At 37.4% G+C, this 15,346-nt stretch overlaps 1 protein-coding gene across 2 annotated transcripts in view; it reads right to left on the reverse strand.

The window, feature by feature from the left end:
• Positions 1-15,346, reverse strand: part of SYCP1 (synaptonemal complex protein 1) — a 147,364-nt gene that overhangs the window by 12,048 nt on the left and 119,970 nt on the right. For both annotated transcript variants that reach the window (XM_070785872.1, XM_070785871.1), the window contains one exon: positions 2,814-2,873. In XM_070785872.1, the coding sequence (XP_070641973.1) occupies positions 2,814-2,873 (60 nt within the window). The remainder of the gene's footprint in view (positions 1-2,813; positions 2,874-15,346) is intronic.

Below are 15,346 nucleotides of genomic sequence, written 5' to 3' on the forward strand. Positions count from 1 at the left end.
TAATCTATTTGATAATGTATACAGAGAATAGATATATATTACTAGGATTATAAAGGAATCAAAACAAATCTGCAAGAATATCTGATATATATTTTCACAATATGAACATATTCTATATTTAGAAGTACTGGAGTTTAACCAATGTATTATCTTCATCAGACACTTTGCTTAGTCTGTATGTAAGTGAAGTCACTCAGTTGTGTCTGACTCTTTGCAACCCCATGGACTGTAGCCTACTAGGCTCCTTTGTCCATGGGATTGTCCAGGCAAGAGTACTGGAGTGGATTGCCATTTCCTTCTCCAAGGGATCTTTCCAACCCAGGGGTTTAACCCGGGTCTCCCTCATTGCAGACAGGTGCTTTACTGTCTGAGCCACCAGGGAAGCCCAGTCTGTATCTAATCCTCCCAGCTAATTCTAATATGACAATAATTTCTCCATATATAATGTTTTCGTGTCTGTTATATGTGTCTTGACACATGGAGCACTTAATATTCATTTACAGGTACAATAATTCTTTTTTTTTTTTCTCTTCGAACACTCACTTCAGTCGTGTCCAACTCTTTGTGACTACGGACTGTAGCCTGCCAGGCTCCTCTGTCTATAGGATTCTCTAGGCAAGAATATTGGAGTGGGTTACCATGCCCTCTTCCAGGTATCTTCCTGACACAGGGATTAGACCCGTATCTCTTGCCATTTCCTGCACTGGCAGGTGGGTTGTTTACCACTAGCGACATCTGGGAAGCCCTTCTTTGAACACAAACATATCAAAATTAAAGCACCATCTATACCTTAACAACTGAACTGTTCTCAACAACTCTGTTTTCTTCAGTTTACAGTCAGAGCAACTTCTGTGGAGACTTAGGAGACTACATCACTATATATAAAGAATATTTACTCACTTTAACTAAAATTTGCAAGAACACTCTTCTGTAATAATCCTATATTACTAAATATATTGAAGCTGAATATAACCTCCCTTTTTCATACTTGATGCTTCCTTTCATGTGCAGGGAACATTCCTAACCTCTCTCTGCTTCCTTAGGGGAAGATCAATGGCTTAACAGGATTGCTGAATATGGAAGGATTAATTGTGGACATATAATTCAACCTCTTCCTTATTTCTCCCCTTGGGTAACCGAAGAAGCACACATTCTCCTCTACGCCATGTATCTTAAAAGAGCAGGTCATTCAAGTGGGTAGACTTGTCCTAATCCAGCTCTATCTATGACAAGAGTAGATAAACTTGTTTAATTTGGGATTTCAGGATTAAGAAATCCTGTTTTCTTCAAATATAAGCCACATTATCCAATATTGTTTATCAATAATAAAGATGAAGGACTGATGTTGAAGCTGAAACTCCAATACTTTGGCCACCTGATGCGAAGAGCTGACTCATTTGAAAAGACCCTGATGCTGGGAAAGACTAAGGGCAGGATGAGAAGGGGACAACAGAGGATGAGATGGTTGGATGGCATCACTGACTCAATGGACATGGGTTTGGGTAGACTCCGGGAGATGGTGACGGACAGGGAGGCCGGGAGTGCTGTGGTTCATGGGGTCACAAAGAGTCAGACACGACTGAGCAACTGAACTGAACTGAACTGAAAAGATACTATTTTGATTTTCACTACCTTTCTAAACTGGTTCAGATTTAAGAAGCAAGATGTGATTTGTTTAGCCCTCTCAAAAACTCAAAATTAGACATAATCTAAACATGAGCTTTAAAATTTTTAAATGAAATGTTTTCCCTCTAACATTGGAAATTTCTCAAGAGAGAAACACAAATGTACCTAATTTAATACTATAATAAAATTTTTAAAAGATTAAAATCTTCTCTAAATTTCCAAATGACAGATGCTTTGAAATGTTTTAGCTAATGCTTTTAGATTAATAAAGAAACAATTTTGGAAATGAAATTGTGTGATATATATTATTTTTAAAAAATTTTGGTGTATAGTTGATTTATAACATTGTGTTAGTTTCAGGTGTATAGCAAAGTGAATCTGTTATATGTATGCATACGCATATATCCAATCTTGTTTAGATTCTTTTCCCATATAGGCCATTACAGTAGAAGTCCCTGAGCTATACAGGAGGTCCTTAGTAGTTATCTATTTTATACATAATTGTGTGTATATCGGAGAAGGCAATGGCAACCCACTCCAGTACTCTTGCCTGGAAAATCCCATGGGCGGAGCAGCCTGGTAGGCTGCAGTCCATGGGGTCGCAAAGAGTCAGACACAACTGAGCGACTTCACTTTCACTTTTCACTTTCATGCATTGGAGAAGGAAGTGGCAACCCACTTGAGTGTTCTTGCCTGAAGAATCCCAGGGATGGGGCAGCCTAGTGGGCTGCCGTCTATGGGGTCGCACAGAGTCGGACATGACTGAAGTGACTTAGCAGTAGCAGTAGCAGCAGTGTGTATATATCAATTCCAATCTTCCAATTTATCCCTTCCCAGCCTCTTACTCCCTGGTAATCATAAATCTAATTTCTACATCTGTAACTCTATTTTTGTTTTGTAGATAAGCTCATTTATAGCCTTTTTTTTAGATTCCACATAGAAGTGACCATATGTATAGTTCCTTCTCTGACTTCATTCAGTATGCAATCTCTAGGTCCATTGCTGCAAATGGTATTATTTTGTTCTTTTCTATGGCTGAGTACTATTCCATTTTATGTTGGTACCATATCTTTTGTGTGATATATTTTTGATGTTATTTTCCAATTTATGATAAAAAATTTACTAAATAGATGTTAGAAAACAAAATGGTTATAAAGAAATTTATGAGAATTATATAAAACTCTTACCTTGTCTTTTTTTCCTTTGAGAGTAACTGTGTTTTCTTTCATCTCTCTTTTGAGTTCTTCCTATTAAAAATGAATATCAAGTACATACAATGTAGTCAATACTATTATAAAAATTAATTTTCCTATTATCAAATCTTTCCTAAGAAATACTAATAAAGAATCCTGCCTTCTACATCTTAAAAAAACAATGAAAAGAAAAAAATTATTTCCCTTCTACAGAAGTATGTTATTTGATTTCGATTATCTTTTTTAAAAAATTCTGATCTGTCTCTGGCAGGTACCTGTGGACTCTTGAGTAAGTCCTTTAAGACACCAAATCTCAGCTTTTTCATTTGTAAAATGAAGTGCATGCATCAGCTTATAAATTAAGGGATATACACAATTAACTAGCTATAAAGAGCTGCAAAGAGATTCAAAATATTATGAACCTTTAGAGGCAGAATACACTTATTCTCTGTGTATTAAGAAAAGCAATTCAGTTGAACACTGAATAATAAATTTTCAACATGAGATGAACAGGGATGAGGAATAAAAAGAAAGTTACAAAAAAGGTACAAAATAGTTATAAAATAATACATCATTTCTCTAGTACTCCAGGAAATAATATATTCTGTTGGAGATTAGTGTATGTACATTCAGTAGGGGAAAAAAGGAAAAATTAACCCTGGCCTAGAAAAAATAATATGTACAATGCCTTTAATATGAGAGTCATCTGGAAAACAGAATGGTTACAGCCTCAAGTAGCCTTACAAGTGTCAGAGAAGGAAAAGTTTCAGTGCACATGTACAACTTTAGGCAAACCTGCCTTGGCTGTCCATGATGCCTATGACAATATCTGTACTCAATGAACGTCTTATGTACACAATGCTATCTCTCCTAAAATGTTGCTCTTAACCAGACAATACACTTCACCATGAAAGAAGCTGGCAATAAGCTGATATAACATGTAGTCACTGTTCTTATTATATATCCTATAAACTGGCAATAATTGATCTTCAGTTATCACAATTGACATCTACTCTGTGGGTATGAAATGCAGTCTTCTAGGATAAAGTATATCCTCTAAACTAGCTAAATTACACTGACTCTCAGAATACACATCTCAGCTTCTAGAGGACAGAATGGAGAAAGCACCTTCCTAAACTGTACTTTCTCTGACTCTTGACTTCTGCAGGTCTGGAGATCTTAGTACAGTCTGTTCTAATACAACATGTGTTTCCAAGGTATGGATTAGCTCATACCCAAAAGTGTTTCTCTGGTAATGTCTAACTGATCATGAGTTCCCTAAACTAATGGGCAGTCCACTAAGGTCCGTATTTAATGAGTAACTAAAAAATGTCTGTAATATGGACTGGCAAAGAAAGGATTGACTTGAGGTACAGGAGTAGAGTATGACAGCCTTGTGCTCACCTTTCAGACCTGAATAAATTTATAAACCTAGAACCCTCTAAATTAAAAGATGGATTTTGCAATAATATCAGAAATACATACTGAATTTTGGTAATTGGATATTGACTATCAGCTAACACCAACTCTTATAACCCAAAATGTTACTATTTTTTCACTCACTAGCTTGAGCGCAGGTGTTTTGGGGTCACATGATAAATACATTTAATCTAACTCCACCTCACGGTGAGCCCATGGAACCATAAACCTATTCTGTGATAATTTCTTTAGATCCTGAGTATACAGTTGAATAGATAAACTCAGTAAATGGCATAATCACCATATTAGTTCTGAATACACAGTGAGATTTTTTACATTTAGAAGGACCAACTGGAAGATTTTAAAACTCTCTTTCCATATCAAGGATATAGACAAATATATAAAATACCACATCTCACTAGGCAGAGAGTAAGGTACCATCAAGAGATGAAAGACACAGGAAAGGTGATTTAGCACAGTCTCACAAAGTCAACGTATTTTAAGTAGAAGCTAAGACTATCATCCAGTAACAATTTCTTCATATTGATTGGTATGTAAAAGAGGTCAAAATCAGAATTGGCATATCATGAAAGCCAAAGTGTTAGCCGCTTAGTCATATCTGACTCTTTGCAATCCCATGGACTATAGCCCACCAGACTCCTCTGTCCACAGAATTCTCTAAGCAAGCACACAGGAGTGGACTGCCATTTCCTACTCCAGGGGATCTTCCCAACCCAGGGATAGAACCTGCGTCTCCTGAATTTTAGGCAGATTCTTTACCATCTGAGCCACCAGGGAATATTGGCTTATTGACTAGGATCAAAATTGAAAACTAAGAAAAAGTTTCACATAAAACATGAGTTCAACTTAAATACTGGAAATGTGCTTTTATCGGGCTTCCCTGGTGGCTCAACAGTAATCTGCCTGCAATGCAGGAGACCACAGTTTAATCCCTGGGTCAGGAAGATCCCCTGGAGAAGGGAATGGCTACCCACTCCAATATTCTTGCCTGGAGAATTCCATGGACAGAGGAGCCTGGTGAGCTACAGTCCATGAGGTCACAAAGAGTCAGATTAATCTTGATAATATAAAATAATAAAACATAAAAATTATATATATAAAAGAATAGGCAGTAGGAGAAAGTGTTCAATATATTGTTTAAAAACATAAAGATAACCAGTAAAATGTCTCTGCTGCCTTCAAATTATGGTGCTGGAGAAGAGTCCTGAAAGTCCCTTGACAGCAAGGAGATCAAACCCTTCAATCTTAAAGGAAATCAACCCTGAATACTCATTGGAAGGATTGATGTTGAAGCTGAAGCTCCAGTATTTTGGTCATCTGATGCGAAGAACTGATTCATTGGAAAAGACCCTGATGCTGGGAAAGATTAAGGGTAGAAGGAGAAGAGGGCATCAGAGGATGAGATGGCTGGATGGTATCGCCAATGCAATGGACATGAACTTGGGCAAACTCCAGGAAATGGTGAGGGACAGGGAGGTCTGGCATGCTGCAGTCCGTGGGGTCACAAAGAGTGGGACATGACTAGGTGACTGAACAACAACAACCAGTAAAATAATTAAAAAGACTATATACACCTCCCAAATCAACCAAAGATAAACACACACATAAAACTCAACCAAAAAACCAAATAATTTTAAAATGGGCAAAAGATGTGAACACACAGTTCTCCAAAGAGGATATACAAATGGCCAAAAAGCTTATGAAAAGATGTCCAACATCTCTAATTATATGGGAAATGCAAATCAAAAGTGCAATGAGCTAACATTTCACATTCATTAGGATGATCACTATCAAAGTAATAGAAAACAAGCTTTGGCAAGGATGCAGAGAAACTGGAATCCTTGCCCATTATTAGTAGGAATGAAAAATGGTACAGTTGCTATGGAAAACTGTATGGTGGTTCCTCAAAAAATTAATATTAAAATTACTATTTGATCCAAGAATCCCGCTTTTGGGATATATATCCAAAAGAATTCAAAGCAGGATCTCCAAGAGATATCTGCATACCTCTGTTCATTAAGACATTAATGACAATAGCCAAGAAGTAAAAGCAGCCCTAATTTTCATCACAGATGAATGAATAAAGAATATGTGGCATATACACGCAATGGAATATTAGGCAGCCTTAAAAAAGTAATGAGAGAGACAGAGGGAAGAAGAAAGAGAGACAGAGAGAGAGAGAGAGGGGAGGGAGGGAAGGACAAGATGATTGTATGGTATCACCAACTCAATGGACATGAGTTTGAGCAAGCTCCAAGAGACGGTGAAGGACAGGAAAACCTGGTGTTTTGCAGTCTATGGGGTTGCAAAAAGTTGGACACCACCCTACGATTGAACAAAAGAAGGAAATTTTGTCACATGCTACAACATGGATGAATCTTAAAGACATTATGCTAACTGAAGTAATCCAGTTACAGAAAGACAAATAATAAATGGTAATTAAAATCATAGAAACAGAGAAAAAAGGTAGTTATAAGGTAGGGTTTAATGGATTTAGACTTTCAGTTTTACGAGTTAAAAAGTTCTAGAGATCTACTGTACAACAATATCTATATGCTTAAAGCTACTAATCTATACACTTAAAACATGTTAAGATGGATATAAGTGTACTGATACATATTTTTACCATGAATTTACAAACAAAACTACAACCATTCTATCTTATAAATATCAATATAAAGGTATTAAATAAAAATATAGCAAACAGAAAGTAGCATCACATTAAAAATGCTTCATGATCAACTGGAGTTCATTCTAAAAATGCAAGAATAAGTTTAAAATATATATCATATCAATAAATACTATCAGGAAAACTAAGCAGTTAAAGAGACTTCTCATATTAAAGACTCCATTAAGGTTAATAAGAAATAGACAAAAACATATAAAACAACAAAGTATAAAAAGAAAAGATCACAACAGGAATATCGGGCAAAGCTGACTTCAAAGCAAAAAGGGCAAAGATAAAAGATAACAGTTTCCAAGGAGCAATTAATCAGTACAAACTTTTACACAATAAGTAGTATTCATCAAAACACATAAAGTAAAATTGGTTAAAAACTCAAGAGGAAGAGAAACAAAACAGTAATAAACCCTTAATGCATTCTTTCAGTTTACAATTTATCAAAAATTAAAAATATATAACAAAGTAGATGTCAAAAAAATAATTGATACAGTAGATCAAACTTCTTTGTAAGGAAGAGTAAATCCAGATTATAAAATCTTCCTCTCTCTAAACTAACAAAAAAACACAAAAGGAAAGAGGAAAGGAAAGTGGTTAAGAACTGGCAAAAATGAATTCAACGACAGAAACATGCCATATCAGGCCATAATCTTCCAATTCTAGTTAAGGTTCATTAGGAAAGACACAGTACTGTCTGATTTGTGCTGTGCTGATCAGAGTACTGGGCTGATTTGACTCAATGTGGCTCCTAACCTAATTATTACTTAGATATTAGTGGGATTAGTGAAAGTGAATACATATAATAATGAGAATAATTGTCACTAATATACCTGGATTTGATAAGAAGAAATCTGAGGGGATACGTAGGCAGTTCAGGAAAAAGAAGCCTAGGAAATGGAGGAAAAATCACTAAATTTTATCACTTTAGTCTCTCTCACCTGGACAAAAAAGCACAACCACCATACCAATAAAGAACTAATTATCTGTGCCAATAAGTAAAACATAAGAGACAAAGAAAAAAATCTAAAAAGGAAGAAAAGATTCCCCTGAAGGAGCAGAAAACAAAAAATAAGAGATTCATTGAAAAACCATGTAAATTTTGTCCTTATCCATGTGGCTGCCTGCCACCACTCTATAAGTAGGGTATACCAAATCATGATATTCTTGTCTTTTTCCTCATAAAATTTGGTGAGTGAGGAAACATAGCTTTGAAGAGAGACTGGAAAAATGGCAAAAATGAATAACTATAGCTTAACCTGTCAGAAAGACATATGGGCTCCAAGGCTTCACACGGAGTTGGTTATAACACGTGAAGCCTAAGGACAAAACATTCACCAAAAAATAACCACAGACCAATCTTTGATATGAATATAGATATAAAAAAATCCTCAACAAAAAATACTAGCAAACCAAATCTCGCTGAATATAAAGAAGGCTATATGTCATGACAAACTAGGATTTCTCCTAAGACTTGAAGTTGAATCTAATCAAAATTATAGACTTTATACTACAATTGATACCATCAAGAAACTGAAAAGACAATTCAAAAAATGGGAGAAAATATTTAAAAATCTTATATTAGATAAGAGATTTATATGTAGAATACATAAAGAACTCCTAAAACTCAATATTAAAAAATAAGTAGGAGGTGGTCCTAAGATGATGGAGGAATAGGACAGGGAGACCACTTTCTCCTCCACAAATTCATCAAAAGAACATTTGAATGCTGAGTAAATTCCACAAAACAACTTCTGAATGCCAGCAGAGGACATCAGGCACCCAGAAAAGCAGCCCATTGTCTTTGAAAGGAGGTAGGAAAAAATATAAAAGATAAAAAGAGAGACAAAAGAGGTAGGGATGGAGATCTGTCCCGGGAAGGGAGTCTTAAAAAAGAGAGAAGTTTCCGAACACCAGGAAACACTCTCACTGGCAAGTTTGTGGCGAGCCTTGGAACCTCAGAGAGCAATATAACCAAGAGGAAAAATAAATAATTAAAACACACAGATTACGTGCCCAACGGTAACTCCCAGTGGAGAAGCAGCCCAGACACCCGCATCCGCCACTAGCAAGCGGCTGGGGCAGGGAGGCGCCTGCTGCACTGCTTAGAGTAAGGACCAGGCCAGAACGCCCTGAGGGCAATCTGAGGGACCTAACGTGAAGTAGCAAACCAGACTGTGGGATAGCTACCCTGAGAAAAGCCCCTAAGACACTGCCAGGCCTGCTCACAGAACAAAGGACTGAGCAGAGTTAGCCAGCTGCAGACCAGTCCATCCGCCGCCAGAGACAGGCAGGCAAGGGCAGCCAGAGCCGGAAGGGGGCAATCGTGGCCCCAGAGAGACATCATCTACCAAACTGCAAGTAGGCTTTGTTGCTAACCAAGACTTCCCGGGATTCTGTACAGTTGATATCCAGGGTGTGCCAGTTATACACCCAGAAAACCAGGCAGCAGGGACGGAGGAGGCGATAAGTCACAGCGACCCCGCTCACCAAACACCTGGTCACCTGAGCTGCTCGGACCTGGGAAGGGCACAAAATGCAGGCCCAACAGAATCAGCATCTTTGTGGAGTACCTGAGTACCTGAACCTGAGCGGCTTAGACCTGGGAGGTGCATACAACCCAGAGCCGGCCTCAGACAGTTCCCAGCAGAGCAACTAGAGCCTAAGCAGTGTAGACTGGGAAAGCACACACCAGGAGCAGGGGCAAACCCAGTGTGGCTTAGACACTGCGAGGACACACCAGGGTTATTTGTTTGCAGCGTCCCTCCCTCCCCATAGCACATCTGAACAAGTGAGCTTAAAAAAGTGACCATCACCGCCCCCTTGTGTCAGGTAGAAATTAGACACTGAAGAGACCAGCAAACAAGAAGCTAAAACGGAGGGAACCGCCTTGGAAGTGACAGGTGCAATAGATTAAAACCCTATAGTTAGCACCCAACCACATAGGAAGGGGCCTATAGATCTTGAGAAGTATAAGCCGGATCAAGGAACTATCTGAAAACGAACTGACCCCACACTGTCCACAACAACATCAGAGAAAGTCCTAGATATATATTTACTATTATCATTCTTTAAATTAAAAAAAAATTTTTAAGTCCTCTCTCTTTTAATTTTGATTTTTATAACCTACTACTACTTTGCAAAAAAAAAAAAGACCCTATTTTTTAAAGCAAACTTCATATATATATATTTTTTATAATTTTTGTGACTTTTTTCCTTTAATATTGTATTTTTGAGAATCCAACCTCTAGATTTTTAATCTTTAATTTTTGGTATTTGTTACCAATTTTGTACCTTTAAGAACCCAATCTTCAGTACCCATTTTTACTTGGGAGCGAGATTACTGGCTTGACTGCTCTCTCCCCCTTTGGACTCTCCTTTTTCTCCACCAGGTTGCCTCTATCTCCTCCCTCACCCTTCTCTTCTCTACCCAACTCTGTGAATCTCTTTGTGTGTTCTGGGCTGTGGAGAACACAGGGAACTGATTACTGGCTGGATCTGTCTCTCTCCTTTCGATTCCCCCCTTTATCCTCCTTGCCACCTCTGTCTCCTTCCTCCCTCTTCTCTGTGTAACTCCGTGAACATCTCTGAGGGGTCCAGACTGTGAAGAGCACATAGGGAAGTGATTAATGGCTAGCTTGCTCTCTCCCCTTTGGATTTCCCTTCTTCTCCTTCTGGTCACCTCTATATCCCTCCTCTTTCTTCTCTTCTCCATGTAACTCTGTGAACCTCTCTGGGTGTCCCTCACTGAGGAGAAACTTTCCATCTTTAACCTACATGTTTTATCATCGGTGCTGTATAGATGGAGAAGTCTGAGGCTACTGTAAGAATAAGACTGAAAACCAGAGGCAGGAGGCTTAAGTTCAAATCCTGAGAACACCAGAGAACTCCTAACTCCAGGGAACATTAATCGACAGGAGCTCATCAAACGCCTCCATACCTACACTGAAACCAAGCACCACCCAAGGGCCAACAAGTTCCAGAGCAAGACATACCATGCAAATTATCCAGAAACACAGGAACATAGCCCTGAGCTTCAATATACAGGTTGCCCAAAGTCACTCCAAACCCACTGACGTCTCAAAATTCATTACTGGACACTTCACTGTACTCCAGAGAGAAGAAATCCAGCTCCACCCACCAGAACATCGACACAAGCTTCCCTAACCAGGAAACCTTGACAAGCCACCCGTCCAACTCCACCCACAGTGAGGAAACTCCACAATAAAGAGAACTCCACAAACTGCCAGAATACAGAAAGGCCACCCCAAACACAGCAATATAAACAAGATGAAGAGGCAGAGGAATACCCAACAGGTAAAGGAACAGGATAAATGCCCACCAAACCAAACAAACGAGGAAGAGATAGGGAATCTACCTGATAAAGAATTCCAAATAATGATAGTGAAAATGATCTAAAATCTTGAAAACAAAATGGAGTTACAGATAAATAGCCTGGAGATAAGGATTGAGAACATGCAAGAAAGGTTTAACAAGGACCTAGAAGAAATAAAAAAGAGTCAATATATAATGAATAATGCAATAAATGAGATCAAGAACACTCTGGAGGGAACCAACAGTAGAATAATGGAGGCAGAAGATAGTATACATAAGGTGGAAGATAGAATGGTAGAAATAAATGAATCAGAGAGGAAAAAAGAAAAACGAATTAAAAGAAATGAGGACAATCTCAGAGACCTCCAGGACAATGTTAAATGCCCCAACATTTGAATCATAGGAGTCTCAGAAGAAGAAGACAAAAAGAAAGACCATGAGAAAATACTTGAGGAGATAATAGTGGAAAACTTCCCTAAAATGGGGAAGGAAATAATCACCCAAGTCCAAGAAACCCAGAGAGTCCCAAACAGGATAAACCCAAGGCAAGACACCACAAGACACATATTAATCAAATTAACAAAGATCAAACACAAAGAACAAATATTAAATGCAGCAAGGGAAAAACAACAATGGGATTCCCATAAGGAAAACAGCTGATCTTTCAACAGAAACTCTTCAGGCCAGGAGAGAATGGCAGGACATACTTAAAAGTGATGAAAGAAAATAACCTACAGCCCAGATTACTGTACCCAGCAAGGATCTCATTCAAGTATGAAGGAGAAATCAAAAGCTTTACAGACAAGCAAAAGCTGAGAGAATTCAGCACCACCAAACCAGCTCTCCAACAAATGCTAAAGGATATTCTCTAGACAGGAGACAAAAACGGTGTATAAGCTCGAACCCAAAATAATAAAGTAAATGGCAATGGGATCATACTCATCAATAATTACCATAAATGTAAATGGGTTGAATTCCCCAACCAAAAGACAAAGACTGGCTGAATGGATACAAAAACAAGACCCCTATATATGTTCTCTACAAGAAACCCACCTTGAAACCAGGGACACATACAGACTGAAAGTGAAGGGCTGGAAAAAGATATTCCATGCAAATAAAGCCCAAAGGTAGCAGGAGTAGCAATACTCATATCAGATAAAATAGACTTTAAAACAAAGGCTGTGAAAAGAGACAAAGACGGTCACTACATAATGATCAAAGGATCAATCCAAGAAGAAGATATAACAATTATAAATATATATGCACCCAACATAGGAGCAACGCAATATGTAAGGCAAATGCTAACAAGTATGAAAGGGGAAATTAACAAGAACACAATAATAGTGGGAGACTTTAGTACTCCACTCACATCTATGGATAGATCAACTAAACAGAAAATTAACAAGAAAACACAAACTTTAAATGATACAATAGACCAGTTAGACCTAATTCATATCTATAGGACATTTCACCGCAAAACAATGAATTTCACCTTTTTTCTCAAGCACACACTGAACCTTCTCCAGGATAGATCATATCCTGGGCCATAAATCTAGCCTTGGTAAATTCAAAAAAATTGAAATCATTCTAATCATCTTTTCTGACCATAATGCAGTAAGATTAGATCTCAATTACAGGAGAAAAACTATTAAAAATTCCAACATATGGAGGCTGAACAACATGCTGCTGAATAACCAACAAATCACAGAAGAAATCTAAAAAGAAATCAAAATATGCATAAAAATGAATGAAAATGAAAACACAACAACCCAAAATTTGTGGGACACTGTAAAAGCAGTGCAAAGGGGAAGGTTTATAGCAATACAGGCATACCTCAAGAAACAAGAAAAAAGTCAAATAAATAACCTAACTGTACACCTAAAGCAACTAGAAAAGGAAGAAATGAAGAACCCCAGGGTCAGTAGAAGGAAAGAAATCTTAAAAATTAGGGCAGAAATAAATGCAAAAGAAATAAGAGACTATAGCAAAAATCAACAAAGCCAAAAGCTGGTTCTTTGAGAGGATAAATAAAATTGACAAACCACTAGCCAGACCCATCAAGAAACAAAGAGAGAAAAATCAAATCAATAAAATTAGAAATGAAAATGGAGAGATCACAACAGACAACACAGAAATACAAAGGATCATAAGAGACGACTATCAGCAATTATATGCCAATAAAATGGACAATGTGGAAGAAATGGACAAATTCTTAGAAAAGTACAACTTTCCAAAACTGAACCAGGAAGAAATAGAAAATCTTAACAGACCCATCACAAGCATGGACATTGAAACTGTAATCAGAAATCCTCCAGCAAACAAAAGCCCAGGTCCAGACGGCTTCACAGCTGAATTCTACCAAAAATTTAGAGAAGAGCTGACACCTATCCTGCTGAAACTCTTCCAAAAAATTGCAGAGGAAGGTAAACTTCCAAACTCATTCTATGAGGCCACCATCACCCTAATACCAAAACCTGACAAAGATGCCACAGAAAGAGAAAACTACAGGCCAATATCACTGATGAACATCAATGCAAAAATCCTTAACAGAATTCTAGCAATCAGAATCCAACAACATATTAAAAAGATCATACATCATGACTAAGTGGGCTTTATCCCAGGGATGCAAGGATTCTTCAATATCTGCAAATCAATCAATGTAATACACTACATTAACAAATAAAAAATAAAAGCCATATGATTATCTTAATAGATGCAGAGAAAGCCTTTGACAAAATTCAACATCCATTTATTATAAAAACCCTCCAGAAAGCAGGAATAGAAGGAACATACCTCAACATAATAAAATCTATATATGACAAACCCATACCAAACATTATCCTCAATGGTGAAAAATTAAAAACATTTCCCCTAAAGTCGGGAACAAGACAAGGGTGCCCGCTCTCACCACTACTATTCAACATAGTTTTGGAAGTATTGGCCACAGCAATCAGAGCAGAAAAAGAAATAAAAGGAATCCAAATTGGAGAAGAAATAAAATTCTCACTGTTTGCAGATGACATGATCCTCTACATAGAAAACCCTAAAGACTCCACCAGAAAATTACTAGAGCTAGAGCTCTAGGGCTAATCAATGAATATAGTAAAGTTGCAGGGTATAAAATTAACACAGAGAAATCCCTTGCATTCCTATACACTAATAATGAGAAAATAGAAAGAGAAATTAAGGAAACAATTCCATTCACCATTGCAACAAAAAGAATAAAATACTTAAGAACATATCTACCTAAAGAAACTAAAGACCTATATATAGAAAATCATAAAACACTGGTGAAAGAAATCAGAGAGGACACTAATAGATGGAGAAATATACCGTGTTCATGGATCAGAAGAATCAATATAGTGAAAATGAGTATACTACCCAAAGCAATCTATATAATCAGTGCAAGCTACCCACAGTATTTTTCACAGATACTTGATAGTACCCTATATCAAGCTACCAACAGTATTTTTCACAGAGCTAGAACAAATAATTTCACAATTTGTATGGAAATACAAAAAACTTCGAATAGCCAAAGCTATCTTGAGAAAGAAGAATGGAACTGGAGGAATCAACTTACCTGACTTCAGGCTCTACTACAAAGCCACAGTCATCAAGACAGTATGGTACTGTCTTGACAGACTGTGGCTGTCTTGACTGTACTTGTCAAGACAGAAATATAGATCAATGGAACAAAATAGAAAGCCCAGAGATAAACCCACGCACCTATGGACACCTTATCTTTGACAAAGGAGGCAAGAATATACAATGGAGAAAAGACAATCTCTTTAACAAGTGGTGCTGGGAAAACTGGTCAACCACTTGTAACAGAATGAAACTAGAACACTTTCTAACACCATACACAAAAACAAACTCAAAATGGAGTAAAGATCTAAATGTAAGACCAGAAACTATAAAACTCCTAGAGGAGAACATAGGCAAAACACTCTCCGACATACATCACAGCAGGATCCTCTATGACCCACCTCTCAAAGTAATGGAAATAAAAGCAAAAATAAACAAATGGGACCTAATTAAAATTAAAAGCTTCTGCAAGGTAAAAATACAGCCTTCA

Source organism: Bos indicus, chromosome 3 (assembly GCF_029378745.1).
Source record: "Bos indicus isolate NIAB-ARS_2022 breed Sahiwal x Tharparkar chromosome 3, NIAB-ARS_B.indTharparkar_mat_pri_1.0, whole genome shotgun sequence".
NCBI lineage: Eukaryota > Metazoa > Chordata > Mammalia > Artiodactyla > Bovidae > Bos > Bos indicus.